Source organism: Boleophthalmus pectinirostris, unplaced genomic scaffold (assembly GCF_026225935.1).
Source record: "Boleophthalmus pectinirostris isolate CB_2022bp ecotype Guang Dong unplaced genomic scaffold, ASM2622593v1 HiC_scaffold_2, whole genome shotgun sequence".
NCBI classification, from domain to species: domain Eukaryota; kingdom Metazoa; phylum Chordata; class Actinopteri; order Gobiiformes; family Gobiidae; genus Boleophthalmus; species Boleophthalmus pectinirostris.
Genome location: NW_026571152.1, coordinates 18,971,074 through 18,990,215, shown reverse-complemented (window position 1 = coordinate 18,990,215; position 19,142 = coordinate 18,971,074). Strand labels below are relative to the sequence as shown.

The 19,142-nt window shown below is 36.7% G+C and overlaps 2 protein-coding genes across 3 annotated transcripts; both read left to right on the top strand.

The window, feature by feature from the left end:
• Window positions 1-1,107: 1,107 nt before the first annotated feature.
• Window positions 1,108-4,730, top strand: LOC110166760 (troponin I, fast skeletal muscle-like). Of its 2 annotated transcripts, XM_020932060.2 has the most exons (7): window positions 1,108-1,172; window positions 2,228-2,260; window positions 2,732-2,771; window positions 2,850-2,978; window positions 3,473-3,562; window positions 3,643-3,816; window positions 4,593-4,730. In XM_020932060.2, exons 2-7 carry the CDS (start codon window positions 2,253-2,255, stop codon window positions 4,668-4,670), a joined length of 519 nt encoding a protein of 172 aa, XP_020787719.1. In that variant the 5' UTR covers window positions 1,108-1,172; window positions 2,228-2,252; the 3' UTR covers window positions 4,671-4,730. The 2 variants fall into 2 exon arrangements, with proteins under 2 accessions (XP_020787719.1, XP_020787718.1); XM_020932059.2 differs by lacking the exon at window positions 1,108-1,172 and having other exon boundaries at window positions 2,188-2,260.
• Window positions 4,731-5,638: 908 nt separating this feature from the next.
• On the top strand, window positions 5,639-9,928 carry LOC110166761 (troponin I, fast skeletal muscle-like). Its single transcript, XM_020932061.2, has 7 exons — window positions 5,639-5,695; window positions 6,740-6,772; window positions 7,526-7,562; window positions 7,638-7,766; window positions 8,393-8,482; window positions 9,047-9,220; window positions 9,604-9,928. Exons 2-7 carry the CDS (start codon window positions 6,765-6,767, stop codon window positions 9,679-9,681), a joined length of 516 nt encoding a protein of 171 aa, XP_020787720.1. The 5' UTR covers window positions 5,639-5,695; window positions 6,740-6,764; the 3' UTR covers window positions 9,682-9,928.
• Window positions 9,929-19,142: the final 9,214 nt, after the last annotated feature.

The window sequence follows — 19,142 nt, the reverse complement described above, 5'->3', positions numbered from 1 at the left end:
GGATTTTACTGGACTCTCTGAAGTACCTGCCAATGGACCACACTACAATGACTTCAGATGGTGAGTACCAATTTTATTTTAAACATTTACACACACACACAATGCTTGAAATCACCCCTCTTAACCCCAAATTTATAGGTGTACTATGTAACTTTTCTGGAAGATGGCCACATGTTTGTCTCCATGGAAATGTTACTGCTTTGCATTTGGCATTAAACTTACTGATCAAGTAGTTTAATTGCAAGTAAAATACATGAAAAAACATGCTTTCTCACGGTGAGTGGGCTTGCCTTTTCACAGATCTGACCTCTAAGCTTGCCTGGTCGAGTAATCTGCTTGTCGGCATGGAGATGGGTATTGTGGATCTAGGTAAAGCGATCACATCTCAGTTGAGACAAGCAGGTGGCAGACAAAACACAAGTAAAGTTAGATGGTGCATCTTTAAATATTGGTCAAAATTCTTGCTGAAAACGGATAACAAAATTGCAGTATTTGGGGTTAGAGTTGATCTGACTTTTAATTCATGTGCTGCTTATGAAATTATAATGGAATTGATAATGGTGTGGCGAAGTCACTAAAATGTCATCACCCACTTCTACATCTAGTAGGAGTCGCCGTCACCTACACAAGTCCTGATGAAGCTAGCTGGCTGGTAGTGAAATGTTGAAAAGCTAAGTATGTCCAGTTGTTTTTCACTGATAATATGGTTAACAAATGGGATATTTTAATTGACTACTTTATTGTAGTAACCTGCTGGTAATGTCGTCAGACGGTCTTTGATTTTCCTTGTCTCTATAAAGCTTTATATTCTTACTTCTTTGCTGCTGCCCCCTGTAGAACACTAGAACACAGCGTGACCCCTCCCATAGCATTACACTTGTCACTTGTCATTTGTCCGGCTCTAAACAGTGGGTGGGAGTACAGTCTCACCAGTATTCACCTTGAGGTGATGACTTCAGTAGATTTACAAGGTCGTTGTTGTGGTATTTCTGGCTCCCGGTGGCTCATTGGTCATTTACATGTCCATACCATAAAGAGGACTGGCCTATGTGCTGAGAGAGCTCTTATATACAAAGTTTAATGGTTAGTGTTTAGACTGTTCCTCAGCCCCCTCCTCTTTCTCCTCTTGTCTTTTCGGGCATCGGCAGAAGCAGTCCTCCATCTTCTGTTAGGTGAGCTTGTAATTGCTGTTATTTTTCAGTATTTCATTATTCAATATGGTGCTGTTTAATGATTTTATGTCAAGTAAAAAAATTTTTTTTTTTTAAACAGTTTTTTTCAAGGGGTGAAAAGTTCTGGTTTATGAATTGTTTGGGAATTAATACTGTAGCGATAAAGCTAAAAATTGGTAAAAAAATTTTGTTTTCGGCTATTAGCTCTTTTTAAATGCATCATGCAATTTCATATTTTCTTTTTTTTTTTTTCTGTATGAAAAATTCTAGCAAAATATTAAGCATTTACAAGTTAGTATTGGCTGCATTATGTTACTTGATTTTTTAAAAACATCATTAATTTAATTTATTATATCATGTCATTTAAAATTATGCATATATGATGATAATTTCAATTTCACATTATATTTTTTAATATAACTTTTCAGTTTCTTATGAGATGTGATCTATAAATTGTTTAACAGTTGCTTCATCTCGTGAACATTATTTCAAAACCAGCTTGAATTGGCTTGTTGGGGTCACCTTGAACTGGCGTTTGGTGCACTTTAGATTAGAACTATTAACCAAAGAAGTAATGGTTTCCTTCTGGTATTAATGTTAATCTAGCACTAATTGAGCATTCAAGTGTTTGCCTTATCCTTAAGCCTGTGAGTATCTGAAGACTTCTTTATTGTTCAGTGGGCCCATGTCTCTTGTTCTGTTTCGGGACATTGCTCATAGCTGTGACATGCCTTCCGGATGTCTACTGCAGTGTTAACAGCCCTCACTGCGTGCTTGATGGTGCCACATTTGGTTCCTCCTCCTCTGGCATTTAATCTTTCAAAACCTGTGGACGTTAAATTCCAGTGTCTTCTGAAAGAACGAAGGGCAACTGTTCTTGCTGGGCCCTGGCATTTGACCCGCCCAGCACCCGGGTTCCTATTTTAGGCCGTTTGTGATTGGTGGAGAGAGAGCTCAGGTTTCCAGGATGTTGAATGATCGATAGCATGTAATGTCAGGACAGTTCTGTATGGCCTGCTGTTGTAAGGTCTAACTCTTGTTTTGTCTGTGAACAGAGTCTGAAGATCAGCACCGGTCAAAATGTCTGAGTAAGTAATTACTCATCTGAGTTTGTTTTTAGTTTTTTTAGTTTTGTTTTGCTATGATTTTTAAGATTTTTTAAGTAGATATAGGTCCTATCTGAGGTTGAAAAACCTGATATTCAATTTACTACTTTTTTGATGATGATATTTTAATATACGTTTTGACATCGGACATTTATTTTAATTAAAGCTACAAATCCAATTCTGTTACTTTACTAATCAAACTGTAGCACAATAAATACTTAATAAAGCTATGGCTAAAACAAGACTAAATTAGAATGTAATACGTTAAAAAAAAGTTAATTTGCATCACATTCAGAAGTTATAGATATAGATATACTAGTAGAACATTATAGCTTGGCAAGATCCTTATTTTTCTGATACATTATGTAGTCCTGTCAACAAAATATTGAAGGTGGAAAATGTATGGATAACGTTGTGATCATAGAAAAAAAGCCTGTGCTCTTTCTTTCACAGGGGAAAGAAAATGACCTCGAGCCGCAGGCATCATCTGAAAGTGAGAACAGAGTAAAAACAGTAGTTAGTTTCACTTTCACTGTTTTCCACATCTAACACTACGCCTCGTATTGTATAGAGCTTGATGCTGCAGATTGCGGCTGGCTGGCTCGAGCAGGAGAAGAAGGACATAGCTGCTGCGAGGGAGGCCTACATCAATGAGAACTGCCCACCTCCAGACCTGAGTGGAGACCAGGCTGCCCTTATGGTTAGTGCACATGTATGAGTTATGCTTCTTAAGATGCAGAATGTGTGGTCCAGCTGTCAAATTTGGTCAACTTAAGATGACATCACAGCTTTCTATAAGTCTTTAATATTTAATTGGGATTTTGTAATGCTACACACTTTCTCCCTTCTCTCCCTGATGTTGAAACATGAGAGACTATCTCTGACTGTCTGAGATAGTCACAAGCACTTGATTCCACGTGGTCCATGTAACCCTGTCTCTGATTGAAAGAAATAAAAGTCAGGTGCAGGCGCTGCCAGATAGTTGTTTCCCTGTCATGGTTCAAGTGAGAGAAGAGTTGAAGTGAGCTTGTTTAACAGTATATTCTGTTCCTCACTCATGGTTCAAAATTGGATGCAGGCCTATATGCTACTTTTTATTGTAATACAGTCAGTATAAGCACGTAGTTGTCACTAAGAAAAGACCAAGTCCAATAGGTGTAGTGCAAATGAATAATGTGGTATATTGTTTAACAGGAAATCTGCAAGAAGATTCATGCTCAGATTGACAAAATTGACGATCAGAGGTACGATGCTGAGGCCAAAGTGCAGAAGACTGACAAAGAGGTAAGAGCTTATAATAATAAGCTTATAATGTTGTAGGTACATGGCTCTAATCTGAATTTGTCTGAATTTATTCGCTGCAGATTGAGGACTTGAAGTTGAAGGTGGTGGAGTTGGCTGGAGTGAAGAAGCCCGCTCTGAAGAAAGTGCGTATGTCCGCTGACGCCATGCTGCAGGCTCTGCTCGGAGGAAAACACAAGGTCACCATGGATCTGAGAGCTAATCTGAAGCAGGTCAAGAAAGAGGTCAAAGAGGAGGTGAGGACACATCACTGGACTGAAGTTACAAAATTATTATTACTGTGCATGATAATTATGATTCACCATGATGCACTTGTTTTTTTTGTTTTGTTTTTTAAATGCCTGCACTGGATTACATTCAGATGCAGAATAAAAGTGGGTATGGATCTGTCTCTGTTCAGAAATGGGGGGTTCAATTCTCTAGCCTACCAACTTTGGCGCTTGCCCCCAGTTGAAAGTGTTTCGTAATTTTCTAGCCAGACTGGCGCCACCTAGTGCCTCCGTTCAATTTAATTTCTCGACACCGACTAGGTCAGGAATCAGAATACACTTGATGGTTTGCAAGAACCCCGGAAGTTGTAGACTGCGGACCAGCCAATCAGCAAAGAGCTGTGAAGTCTGCAATTACTTAGACACCACTGAGCATTCCGGCGCATTACATAAGTCTCGACCAAATAGCAGTGATTGTTTAAATAAAAAAGTACCCGCCCACCATCAAACGAACAAATATTAATGCTGCGAGGTGAGACAGCTGATAAATCAGGCTACACAAATCCATCTGCTGCCTCTAAAAGTTTGTATTTCACTGTGACTGTGTAAAATTCATTTGTCATTCTGTCAAAACTTGAGACTTATTAACACTTTGATTACATCACTACTGGATTTTTATCATATTGCTAACAAAGCCACACTGGAGGGGAGGGCTGTTAGAGAATTGGCTACTTTCTGTATAAGAACATTAAAAACATAGCTTTTGATACTAGTTCCACATCTCTGTATCTTCTTTTTTGCAGCCCACTGAGGCAGTTGGGGACTGGCGTAAGAACATTGAGGATAAAGCAGACAGGAAAAAGATGTTTGAGACTTCCTAAACACCAGAAGGATAAACACACGGAGGGGCTGAGGGTGCAGCTCAGGTCTGAGTGGTTACACTGTTTGGAGACATTTTTTAAATCAAGGACTGGACTGATGCAACAGTATATCAGTATACATAGTAGTTGAACCAGTTATCAGAGAAGCATACATCTATGTACATATTCATGAAAACATTCAAAAATAAATGTTTTGAAGTTACAGCTACTTTATCTATTTTTTTATTTATCCCAGTTTAAGATAGTTGCTGAGCATATTATTTTTTATGTCCTTTTAGAGTTTTACATTAGAGTTTTTATTAAATGTCAAAGATCAAAACAGCTTGTTAACTTGGTAATTGAAAAAGCACTAGGTGGTAATTTTTATGCATTTTAGTGCCATCTGGTGGTGAGGTTACAACTCAGAAATATGTCCAATATGGTAGATCTATTGGAATTTAGCTGACTACTTATTTCAGACTTTTTTCAATTTTATAGAAAGCAATGCAAATGTTTAACTAAACCTGGAAAAATATCAATTGTTCACTCAGTAATTAGCACTGTCACTGTACAAGAATGTCATCAAATCAAATGTTTAATTGTGTACTGTTTACTTACTAATTTACTTAAGACAGTTTAAACTTATGACACACATAGACGAGAAGGGAAGTCACTGGAAATCGACAAACAGGCTACATAAATCCTGTATTATAATAACTTTGTAAATGAAAAATGTTACTCCTCTATCTCATTTGTGCAGTTCATGACTCCCCTCCACCCCCTGCTCTGATGGGGTCTAACTGTCCCTGTCTCTGTCCCTGTGTGTGTGGGGAGGGAGGGCACAGGGCTGGGTTGGTGGGATGGTTGGATGTATTTCAGGAGCTCGCAGGCCCATTGGTCTGAAGGAGAATCCACTTCCATGTAGAGGCTGGTGCTTTTTGCTGAGGCACCATATATACCCTTTTTCATTTTTCACTGTCCGTGGCTTTGACAGTGTGTCCGTATCTTCCACCCAGTGTGTCTTGTCCTCTTCCTCCTCTCTATAGGTGAGAAAAAAACTTATTTTTCTATATGTTTCAAACATCTCTGAGAACAGCATCATACTCTTAATAGGACAATGTTTAATAGGCCAAGCGACAGCCATTTTGAAATACCTCAAGACTAAATTGAAAGTTATTGGTCTCAACCTTTGACCTGTTCTTATTCTTTCTAAACTCACTTTCTGTATGTTTGTTGATGACTTTTCACCTTTTGCTGTCAGAGCTAAATTTATGCTTTAGAATTTTCAGTTTTACTGCTTTGAAGTTGTTAGGAAGTAACATGTGTACGTTGGAGCCTATAATTGGCCACTGCTATGACTCCTTGCTTTGCAGTTACAGACAGCTGCCTCGTGTCTTGAAGGTTAGCAAGGAAGTAAAATATAATGGAAAAAGTTATGTTAGTTGGTAAAGAGATTTCTGTTATAGTCTAATTAAACATTTGTAAGTTTGAATACTTAATTTTGTTAGAGAATTCACTTTCACTTCAGTTACATTATTATAACATTTTATACATGTTACATTCTACAGATTTCTAAAATTTAAAAAAGGCAAAATAGTTTATTGCAATACATACATGCAATGCATGAATACTCAATATTATTATTGATAATGTAATTGACTTATTATTATTGGCATAGGTAATTTGGTATGGCAATTTGTTATTATTGATAACTGATTGGTATTGACCATGGTTATTCAGTGAAGTCATTTTTAAAAATTGAATAGGCTAACTTAATTAGTGAAATTAGATTCAAATTATATGCAATGCTAAATTACGTGATTGCTTAACTACCTCAGCTGTTAATTGGCGAACACATCCAAATGATTCAGAGTTACCTATAGTTGTAAATGGTGGTTGCCGTGCCACCTGATCCTGTTGGTCCCAGTTTAGTCCGGAGTGGCTCACATCCTCAGCTGTGGTCCATGATCATGTTACAGCTCAAATATTTCTGACCATCCAAGTCTACCTTCTCACTGAGGAACATGCTGATCTCAGAGAACTTCCGCACAAAGGTCAAAATCACTCAAATATTGTCTGTCTTTGTGCAGGTCGTGAGCCTCAAAAACCACCAAGATGTCTGAGTAAGTGCTGAAAACGAGTTTAATGGAACTGACAAAAATGCACGGGGTTATAATTGGTGTGTGTGCGTGTTGGAGCTAAATTATTATGGGCAGGTATTTTGTGGGGACTCAGTTCATGGGGACCTTATGCCGATAAAAATCAGGTTCCTATGATGAGTTTAAGGTTTAAGTTAAAGCTCCAGTATGTAAGTTTTTGCCAAAAATTTGACTAAAATTCAAGTTTTTTCATCATATTTTTATTGCACTAAAAACATGTATCCTTGCTGTGAGCAAACTTCTATCTCCACAAACCTGACTCTTGATTCTTATTTGGCCTGGAGGAGGGCCTTCTTCTACTAGTTTCCATGGAAATGTAGTTCCGTTGTATGGCATAAAATGTGTCTATCGACATGGAGAAAGTTCCAAAGTGGTTTTAACGTTCTATTTCCGTTTAATCATGCAATTGCTGTGCCACTTCTAGAAAGTTACATAGTGTTACTTTAAGGTTTAGGTTAAGATAAAACAAGTGTGGGTAATGTTAAGATCAGTTTACAGGAAATGGATACAAGTCAAAAGGTATGGAAACCTATAAATTATGTACTATAATATAATGAGATAATTAAAATTATAATTATAATTAAATAGGATTCAAAATGGCATCTATGTGAAAAAAGTCCTAATACACAATACGAAAGTAATAGTGTTTTGTGTTATTAATTATTAATGTACAGTCCAACTAACAAATAAAATGTAATTCAACTTCGCTCTTAACAGGAAAAAGATGACATCCAGCCGCAGGCATCACTTGAAGGTATTTCTTATTAGACTGAAAATGTCACTGTGTTTTGTTATGACAGACTAACTGCCTCCATGTTTCCCTGTGTAGAGTGTGATCCTGCAGATTGCCCTGAACTGGCTGGAGCAAGAGAAGAAGGAGATTGAGGAGGCCAAAGAGGCGTACATGAATGAGCACTGTCCCAACCCCGACATGAACGGGGACCAGGCTGCTCTCATGGTGAGAAATCAAGACATCATGTCAGAAAGTGACAATTGTGTTTTTTTTGTTTTTTTTTATCTTAACTTTTACCACTAGTAAAAATTTAGGCACACCTTCTTTTTTTCTTTATGTTCTATACTACTTTCTACATTTTAGATACATACAGAAGACATTAAATATATGGTGCTAGATGTATGGAATAATGCAGCAAAAAAAAATTAATATTTAACTTTATTCTCTAAGAAAATAGTTTAGAAAAAGATGAATTTTTACTGTAAGCATGGTTGCCTCTACACAGATTTAAGATGTAACTTAGCCTTGAGTGTCACCTAAGATGGATAAGTGTAATACCACACTATGGAATGTTTAAGGCAAACCAATAATATCTCCATGGAAAAAAATAGGTGGTGGACACTCCACGAGAAAAGCTACATAGTGCAGTTAGTCAATTTAATCCACATTTTCCTTTGGTTTAGTCTACGTTTCGAACTACTAGTTTAGCACAAGTATGACCCATTTTCTGGTCTTGGCAAAAGTTAAAGTTAATTGTAAAAACATTATGGGAAATTATAAGATTATTTCCAGTTGTTCCAAGATATTTATTCAATTAGGCACAAAAATCTGATGACTGTTTTTCACAACAGGAGGTGGCTAAGAAAATTTATGCTCAAATCGACAAGATTGATGATGAGAGGTACGACATTGAGGCCAAAGTGCAGAAGGCCGACAAAGAGGTAAATCAAATAAAATGTACATTAATAACCAATCATTAAATGTATGTTTTTATTTTAAACAGTAAAAAATACAAAACTTACAGTTGAGGAGAAAATTTAGGGTGCACACACCACATTACAATTGGCAGTAAAGCAGGACTTAAACAGAACAGGACCAAACCATGTCTACATCAGGACTAATTGTTATGTGGTAATTGTTATGCTTGTTCATGGTGATTTAGCTGTTAGGGCATGTGTTTTTTAAATACTAACTATCATCTTAGTACATTAGTAAGTTCAGAAGCACCTGTTTATGAACAATAGTCAGAAATATTAATGGAGAGAAAATACTTAATGTCTCAATACTTAGGGTTAGACACAGACAAAAATATGAATACTTACTTCATATATTAAGCACTTATTTTATACCTTAGCCCTTAGTATGTGGTCCCTGAACTAAAGTGCTACTAGAAACAGTGGCAGGCCAGTGATTGCATCTCCAACACTTTCCAAATAGTGTCAAAATATACAAGATGTTAAGAGTCTTGTAAATGCCACATGGTAATTTCTGTGTTTGTGCCCCAGATTGAGGACCTGAAGATCAAAGTGGTGGACCTGGTAGGAGTGAAGAAGCCCGCTCTGAAGAAAGTGCGTATGTCCGCTGATAGCATGCTCCAGGCTCTGCTGGGCTCCAAACACAAGGTCACTATGGATCTGAGGTCCAACCTGAAGCAGGTCAAGAAGGAGGTCAAAGAGGAGGTGAGTCGAGTGAAACAGCAACCTGCCAGTCTGTATGTGATCCGAAGAACATAATATAATTTATACAATGCTATGGTGGAATAGACATACACGTAATAATACTATAATTCATCACGTGTTTCTGCCAAGTCAGGGTTCAAGTGTCATCAGTCTCCATAGACAATTTAGTGAAGTGGTAGTAAATACATGCAAGATGGCTACATTTAATGCCCTATTGAACATTTTATGCAAAGAAAAGTATGAGATAAGCAGCTGGTGAACCCTTTTCTAAAAAAGTTACATAATGCATCATAAAAATAATTACATAATTTTTGTGTTTAAACCTGTAGTTTCCATCTTTAGACTCACTTTCCATTGACTTATTCTTCTTTGTCTCTGTCCAGTCGTCAGAAGCCGTGGGCGACTGGCGTAAGAACATTGAGGATAAGGCCGACAGGAAGAAGATGTTCGAGACCTCCTAAATCTGCATCTGAGCATGTGTGAAACCACAGCTCACAGCAGCCCTGAGCGCCCAGAGGAAGTGGACAGTGATCACGTGTTTTTTAAACGGTTGTTTTTGCACTTTGCCTGAGAGAAAGAGAGACAGAGAGAGGGGGGAGAGAGGGAGAGAGGGAGGAATGGAGAGAAGCACCAAGAGTTTCTGAAGGTTCACAATCATCCCTCCATCAAGCATCAAGTCTTAACCCCACACACAGGAAAACAAGCTGTACCCAACAATAAACTCTTATGTGGATGAACAGGTGTCCAGTGTCTCTTCATTATGACAGGAATAACTTTGTATCAGTAGATTTATTTCACATAGTGATATTAATAAAAGAGAAAATACAGCATTTGATTTGCATAATGTTTTTGGACACTCAAAGTTGCCTTACTTCAGCTATTATTGTAACCACAGCTGCCCTGGGATGGACTGACAGAAGCGAGGATGCCAATCTGCACCATCGGCCAAGGTGGGTGAAGTGTCTTGTCAAAGGACACAACAACAGTATGCACTGGTCTGAGTGGGAAACAGTATTTCAACCTTCAGGGTGGTAGACGAGACGACTGAGCCACTGCTACCTTAAACATTAGCCACTTAAGTCTATGGAAAAAAAATCTAAACTACAAAAAAAATACACAAAAATAACACTGCAATGTGTACAATGTAAAATACAGCACAAATTGTATAGACTTTTTTTTTTTTTTTTTTTTTTAACCAGTATCTAATAAATTTTGCCCAATCTTGTTTAAGTACTGTTGGATATACTATATGAGCTGTCATGTAATGACAAAATAAGTATAATCTTTTAACAGATTAAATGGGTCAGTAAAAAAGCTTAGTCAAAAGAAAATTCAAAAAATGACACTGATTTATCTGTTGGAACGGTCCACTTTATTTTTCTCTTTTAATTTATTTATGTAACTGTAATCCTTTCTTTTATGCTCTTATACAGTATAAGCTATTTCAAAATCTCATAACAGTACATGGTTACAGCTTTTCTATCAGCATACTTTTACTCCTACTTGAGTAATATTTTTATTGAAGTAACAGAACTCTTACTTGAGTAAAAGTTACTTTTCCCACCGTGAGTAAGTCTTAGTGACAATTTATGTTGGTTGGCAATATGAAATAATTTGAACTTGAGTAATAGTTTCCCCAAATACTTTTTACTCTTAATTTCTTGGCGCACCAGTTCTCTCACACATTCATGCATCATCGTAGACAGACACTGAAGGGTAGGCAGGTCAAGTATCTTGCCCAAAAGCACAAAATCATGATGCACTGGTAGGCTGGTAGGCATGAAAAAAAACTGTAAAAGCTATAGTAATCTAATGTTTTATCATGTACTAGTATAGTAGTATAGTATAGTACTGTTGGTCAATGTAAAATCCTCCTTATAGTTTACTGTATATTCACACAGTATCACATGACACATGTACAGAACTATAAACTATTAATAGAGTTATATGTGCACTTGTATGAATAATATGTTTAAGTGGTGAGAATGGCATCTGGCAGCAACTCATAGTAAAACAACCCATAACTGGTGCAAATGTCGAGTGAGTTACAGCTGAAGTAACACAATATTGTTTTGTTAATGTATTTTTTTTTTAAATATTTGTTCATTATTTCTTTCCATTGCTGGTAAATATTTCTGTAGCCGCACTCGTCTGGGACAGGATAAAGGTTAGGTTCATATGATACTGCCCCCAAAGTTCAACATTGAGCATGCAGGCAGGTGAGAATTCTATGGCGTAATTAGCTGCCATTATCAAATACTTTGGTCTAGCATTTAATTATATAATCACAAAGGAATGGTTGTTTACTTTTAGTCACAAGGTTAAATGCATCAAGTTTGTGCAACCAATCCCTGACAAAAATGATAAAGACAGCTGTTGTTTTCAAAATGATGTATAGTTGTTACGATTTATTTTTGTAGTTGTTCTCGGGGTTATGTTTTATTTAAATGAGTTGTTTATTTTATTATTTCAAAAAGAAAAAAATTCTATCTAATCTCTAATATCTAAAATCTTCTCTGAAATCAAATGTATACTATGTACACTGAACTTGGAGAGACTTATCCATGTGTTCGTCTCCAGTAGGTTAGACTACTGTAATGGACTTTCCAAACGAGCTCCTGACTAGAACCAAGAAGTATGAGTACAGAAGTATCATCTCCAACATGTTGGTGCCATTTAAACCATCTCACACTCTGACATACACTTAGCCAAAACATAAATGGTCATAATAAATTCAATATAAGATGCAAGAACAGCAAGAAACTGGTGTCAAATAAGGCATAAAGGCATAATTGTTGTATATCTACAAGAAAAAAAACAGAGCTATAGAAATATAGAGGACCTCAGGGACCAGTTTCCTGATATAGTCCTGGTTTAATCCCAGCCTCCTACTGGTGCCCAGAGTCAGGACCAAACACGAAGAGTCAGCATTTCAGTTTTATGCAACTAAAATCTGAAACAATGCTCCTGAAAATGTGAGATAGCCTTCTCTTTAGACAATGATTAAATGCAGGCTCAAAATGGTTTTGTTTAGCTGTGCAAATGACTGAAAAGTTTTTAATCTGCACTTAATTTTACGATGATTTATATTTCTATTTATTAGTTATATTGTGATTTTCATGTATTTCTTATTCTATAAAGCACTTAGAATTGCTTTCTGTACGAATTGTGCTATACAAATAAACTGGACTTGCCTTACTCTCCTCCTCAAATTATTACATCATCAAGCATACAGAATCCATTGGTGGCCATTCTACCCCTAAACCTCTCCAACCACCCAAAATGCTCCATGTAAACAGGACATTAATATTATGCACATAGTAAGAATTATATACAGTTGTTTATTTTTGCTTCATTGTTTTAGTGATACTGATAAATTCTAATCTCTTCCAACAGTAGTCGCAGTGTACATGGATTTCTTTATTACTCTGCGTCACCCCATGGTCTGAGCTCCTTGTATGGACCTTCCTTCTGGGTTCCCAAGGCTCCTCCGGATCTTAGGTTTCTTCAGGAGCTAACTTTATCCTCTCAGCTCAGTGGGAGTGTGAGGAGGTGCCTGTAGTTATATTTAACACAGGTGACGTCACTGAAAAATGTTTTGTTTGTCAAAGTTGTAGCTTCACTGAAAAGTATTTGAGATGTTGTGACCACAAATCTGATGATAAAACAACTTCTAAGGTGAGGTCAATTTAAAATTTGGATTAAACTGAGAATAAATGTGGACTTTACCAAGACTAAAGGAGGACTAGAACAGGATCAAACCATGAGTGTGTGAGAATACAGTACTATTTGTTATTACCGTAAGTTTATTGGTAAGTTTTAATAAAATGTAGTGTAGAGTGAACATGGATAGCCAAAAGGGCCTGTACCTGATTTTGAATCATGCTTTATGTTTTACTGAACCATTAACCCCGCCCATTTAGGCCTTTCTGTAATTCAGATATTGCACCATGACACACACAAAGCGTCATGTTCTTATTTGTCACTTTGAATTTGCACTATGACCAGAAAAGTGTCTGATCATCTTAAGATCGAAATTTCCTTTGTGTGGAATTATGTGGAAACAAAAAGACAAACAACAATTATTTTGACACATTTTGTAAATCTGACACATATTAAATTATCACTCATTATAGACATGAACTATTATGTCTACTCTAGTCTATTCCAATATAATTCAATATATCTGATATTGCCATTATTCATATTTGCATCATTTTGATAAACAAATGGTACCACTTTATAATTGCTACTACACATAATTATATAACTCCACCTTTAATAGTCTTAATAAAGTTGAACAGAGACTTAAATCATACAGGCTTTGCAACTACTTCAAGGTGCACTATGTGACTATATTGACGTTATTGCTTTCCTTGGTATGTTCCACAATATGGCATTAAATATATCTAATATTTATTCAGTTACAGGTGTTTTTATTGCTTGAAAAACAGGCATTCTTACTGTGAGCAGACCCTCCTCTCCACAGATTTGACTTGTAAATGAGTTTGTCACTTGCTTGTCTGTCTCCATAAGTTTAAAGTCATGTGTTTAATGTACTATGAAACTTTCTAGTCCCTGTACAAGAAAAGTTGCACAACTTTAATTAATGCCTCAACCCTACTTTAACTACCATTATGAATTAAGTGCTTGGTGATGCTTCATTAAAAATCCTTTGTTACGCAAAATTGACTCTTGTGATCTTTAAGCCATGTCAGAATGTGCATATGTAGTGTTGTGTTTCATTCATGCATGTTTTAGTAACCTTTTATTATTAATCTGTTTGCATCTCCAAAGCTCAAAATTCTCTGTTCCACCTTGTGCTGTCATCAAGCGAGAGTTTTCAAATTAAAAGCTACCTTTTTACCTTTAGTTCAGTGAAAATGGTCAAGTCCAGAGCTGAAATTATCTAAATGATTATAGTGAAGGTGTGTGGTGTTTAAAAACACAGTAGAGCACTTTCTGTATTACCACATGACATCACAAAGTGGAGTGGAGCATTTTCTGTTTGTGAAAAGCACATAGATTAAAATATGCAGGTTTTGTGTCTTAAACATATGTGAATGAAACAAAACAACTCCAGGCATGTTTGTGATGAGGAAACAACATTATAACTAAGATCAGAAAATAGGATAAAGCTGATTAAGGTGTAATAATTATGAAGTGGTAGCAAACTCATGACAGACATAAGCAAATGGAGGTTAAGAGTGGGAGCGACATTGCCAATCAAAGAGGTTTTTGTCTGTTGAAAAGATGGTCAGATGTAGACAGTTGAACCCGAGTCTTGATCTTTGTCTGGGTCAGCTTTCAGTCCGGTCTCTGGGACTAGATCCTGACTTTGAGATCTCCCTGATTCAGTGCTGTGTTTGTTTGAATCTCCATTAGCAGCTTGTCCACCTGCTGCCTTTTATCCTCTGTCCACTGGTCATTCCACATATAGTTGTTGACACATGACATATTATTAGGTACACTTGATCAACTGTAGTGTATAGAAAAGCATTGTTTTCCATCTTATAACTTAACTTTATTTTATCATTGTTGCCTTAATAAACCAATTGTGCAGGGATTGGATTTCTTTGTTTGTTTAGACCAGATGACCTTCCTTTTCATAAAGCACACAGGTTGAAAAGTGTCTTACCAGTGAACTCAAGGGAAGTATGTGTCATGTAAGAGTTTTAATTAGTATTAGTGAAGAATTAGTAAAGTATAGACTATATATTTTTAGTAGCAGGAGTAGTAGTAGTAGAGATTTTAGTCATGATATTAATAGTACTCGTAGGAGACTGGTAGTGATTGTTGTAAAAGTAGTTGTTGTAATAATAATATTTGTTCCAGAAGAGTGGTAGAAGTAGTAGTCATTGTAATAGTAGTAGTAGTAGTAGTTGTTGTTGTTGTTGTTGTTGTTTGTAGTAGTAATAATAGTAAAAGTAGTAGCAATTGTTGTAATAGCAGCAGTGGAGGCAGTAGTAGCAGTAGCAGTAGTAGTAGTAGTAGTAGTAGTAGTAATAATTTAAAAAAAAGTTATTTTTCAATAAAAATAACTTGTAGTGTTATTTTTATTAAGCAATTTACAAATTCTTCTCATCACATTTTCAACACTGAATATTTTTCTTCAGCACAGTAACAGCTGAAGTGGACTCCTGATTTACAGACCGCGCTCACTGACAGGAGGACAAGGCAGACAGGAACTGACTGGTGCAGGCAGGGGCGGAAGAATGGGTGGCAGGAGGTAAAGTTTAAGGGGCAAATCCAGACCCCTATGACCACTAAGGCTCAATGGAAAAGAATGACTTCTTATTTTGGGAAAGGCGCTTGTGAAATCTGATGCAATGTGTAAAAATACAAGATGTAGCAAACAAGAGGTAGTTAATGGATTAAGTTTAATACCAGCAACTTTTTACATTTGTGTCTTTTTATTTTCCATGGTTGTAGTAAGATCTGGCCAAATCATAGATAAAGATTTGGATGCATTGTCCTGTGTAATTTGAAGAGGCTTGTTGTTGAGGTGTATATTCTTGCCATTAGGGGGCGCATTTGGTCTGTTTTTGCAGTGCAGTGCAACTGTTAACCTTGACAAACCCTGACAGAGCTTTTTTGTGCTCTAGAAACTGAACAGAAATGCAAATAACTGCATGGTTACATTTCAGTAAATTTTTACCTCATGTTCTAAATGCTGATAATTGTCAGAGCTATATGTTCCATGTACTTATATCTGTATTAGAATGTGCCTTTATTAAAAAAAAACTAAACAAAACACTAAATAGGAAAATATAACTTCAACAACTGCCAATCTGACTATAACTCACAAACATCTCATTCATACAATGACAAGGTGGGTGAAGTGTCTTGCCCAAGGACACAACGACACTGATGAGAACTGTGATCAGACAAAATGACGATACTCAGCTACTTTTGAGCCATTCCTGTCCTTGTAAAAAATATCTTATGGAGTAGGGCTAAAATGCATCTATTCAATTTTTTATACATTGTTAGGTTTATCTAGACATTTAAAAACAAGAAGAAAGACAAGAGATTAATTCAGTTTTACTCATGAGGAGAACGGGCAGAGAGTGGGCATCAAAACCAACAGTCTCCACACGTTCTGATGACTCAAGGCCGTTCTCCTCCTTTTATTTCATTAGGAGGCCCTAGTTACAGAATGATAATTCTCAAGGGGAAGGGGAAACCAGCAAAGACATAATAAGAAACTGGTGCAGCTATGCATAGTACAATCAGGAGGTGCCTTAGGTATAGTCAGACACCATCATAACTCTTGCATGTGTGACAGTGGGAGTTGGCTTCATGTGAGGAATCATCTCGAGGTTCACTAGAGCGATAGGTCACTGCACACAGTTGTCAAACACAAAGAGGTTATTCATTTTCATACAAGTGATTGGTCCATTATAAATCAAAGAACTGTAGTACTTAAATGGTTAACTCATAGGCCTAGAATATCACACAAGCATTTAGCAAATATGGGATAATAAAATTATTCTGACAACATCTTTTTTGAAATAAAGTAATTTTCAACCTAGAATAACAGTACTTTATTTATATTACCATGTGGTCTTATACATCATGGCTAAACCTCCTTAGTACTTGGATGGAAGACCACTGGGAATTCCAGGTGCCACAGTGGGGTGCCAGAGGCAAAAACTATTGTTGTGTCCTTAGGCAAGACACGTCACATACATTGCCTAGTATAAAAGTGGTGTGTTTGTTGGTGTTGGTCAAAGAGGCCTATGGCACAGATTGGCAGCCTTGCTTCTGTCTACCTGCCCCAAGACAGCCATGGCTACAGTAGTAGCTTACCACCATTGTGTATGGACTGAATGAATAAAGCACCAAATTGAAAAGTGACTTTAAGTGTCTGGAAAAGGGCTGTATAAGACTAATGCATTATTATTATTGTTTATAAAACACAAGATCACTATACAGAAAAGGTCCAAATTTATCCTGTTACTATTAGTTTCAATAATTGCTCAAATGAGTATCTAGTATCAGTGTGAGTTTTAATTAGCATCTGATTTCCAATACCTTTGCCAACTTTTCTTTCCATGTCTTATATTACCTCACATATTCCCCTCCGTGTGTCCTAGTGTTCCTTAAATGCGTCAGCTGATTTTTCCATCTCCTCACCTCTCGTGCAGGGCTGTGTTGACTGCAGTGCCCACTCAGTCCATGACCCTGCTGCTGCTGTTATAAAGTTATTTAAGCTGATTATGTCCAGACCCAGAGCAGAGGGGGGCCACTGTAAAACTCTGAACTGCGTTGTTACATTTAGTGCCTCTAAAAACCTTGTTAACATGGCACCAATCGGACCACATGCTAGCACTTTTAGCAGCACTTAAGGGCTAATTTAGTCATGGTAAGGGAACAGTTTGGTGAGTGGAGCAGCCACATGTGTGCTCAGTTAAGATTAACAACGCTTTAAAATAATGTTACACAAGTAAGCATCAAAAGTAGTACAAATTTAAAAGTATTGTAGAAAATGCTGAATGTTTGGATGTGAAATTTACCGACATGTATGGCCTTAGAAATCTACTAAGAGAAGTGCAATTATAAATAACTGATTATCTGTGGTATAAAGAAATATATATAGTTCAGTATTTGTACAATTGAAATAACCTTTTATAACCTTTTCTATTACATTAGAAACAATAATTAGTAGTCTATATTTCAGCTTTTACTTTTATTTTTCAAACCCCACCATTTGTCTTAGCCCCTTAAGAACACACTTGGTAATTGGCTTGCACTTGTTTGTCCAGACAGCGTTGATCCTGTTACTGAGCACTGACCATCTGCTTTCTATATGTTCAAATGTGGGTCAGGGAAAAACAGCTCCAGCTCTCACACCTATAGGAGGAAACATGTCCAGCAAAATGTGTACACCACATTCAGCCACAGACTTGTAATGTACCATAAATTAGGGTAAATTCAAAATAATGATAGATAAGATAGAGGTCCTCTACAACTAGACAAAATACTGCAGGACAAGTTGTTAGAAGACTACTACAACTAAAAAATATTACAAGACAAGTCAGAGCACAACAACAACTACTACTACTACTACTACAAGTACTACTCCTAATAACTACTTCTACTACTATTACTGTTTGAGATCCTAGCGCAGTGAGAAAAAAAACCTATGACTCATGGTTGACTCCAGCATGCTGCTACTACTACTACTACTACTACTACTACTACTACTACTACTGGTGCCACAACTACTATTACTACCACTGCTGCTATTACTACTAGAAGTACAGTTACTAAATAGGCATTAGTACAGGCAACATTTGGTTCAATCATATCTTTCTCTTTTAGTATTTTGCCTGTAAGCTTTGTTCAGCAAGAAAGTGAGTGGAATAAAATGGGGCTAAAGAGTAGGGAGAGACATTCAGTAAATTTTCTGTAATTGCTTTGACAACATTTGGCTGTAGCAACTTTTGGCTGTCTGTCATAGTGTACCACTGTGTTAAACTGTTTATTGTTCTCTCTTGGTACATCTAAATCCTCATGGAACTTTTGTTCTCTGCCAAATGGAGAATCCTATCTGACCAACTGTCCTGTCAGGTTGTAAACATTCGTTGTAAGTCCATCAGACCATGAGTACAACTTGCAGAATAGAGGAGGACAGACCTACTGTAGGCGTACTCCTGTCTTGCAATCATACTACAGTATTCAAAATAATCTACACAAAACATATTTATATAAAAAATAATAGTCAATGTTCTGAAAGCTAAATGACTCTTCACTCCTACAACTAAACCCAGGTGGCAAAAGGGCTCTTTAAAGTGGAACGTAACACTAAATGCACTTTTCCCCCGCTACTTAACTATGTATGATTTTTTAGTAGCATTATCAAAGCATTAAAAAAAAGCCTAAATCTAACTGTGTATTGCCTTCAGTGGCCTCTACA

What these genes read in the sequence shown, in the direction of transcription:
- LOC110166760 (XM_020932060.2), top strand. An exon ending in GAGACCAGGCTGCCCTTATG is followed by an intron (nt 2,979 to 3,472) that starts GTTAGTGCACAT and finishes ATTGTTTAACAG; the next exon opens with GAAATCTGCAAGAAGATTCA. An exon ending in TGCAGAAGACTGACAAAGAG is followed by an intron (nt 3,563 to 3,642) that starts GTAAGAGCTTAT and finishes TATTCGCTGCAG; the next exon opens with ATTGAGGACTTGAAGTTGAA.
- LOC110166761 (XM_020932061.2), top strand. An exon ending in GCCGCAGGCATCACTTGAAG is followed by an intron (nt 7,563 to 7,637) that starts GTATTTCTTATT and finishes TTCCCTGTGTAG; the next exon opens with AGTGTGATCCTGCAGATTGC. An exon ending in AGAAGGAGGTCAAAGAGGAG is followed by an intron (nt 9,221 to 9,603) that starts GTGAGTCGAGTG and finishes GTCTCTGTCCAG; the next exon opens with TCGTCAGAAGCCGTGGGCGA.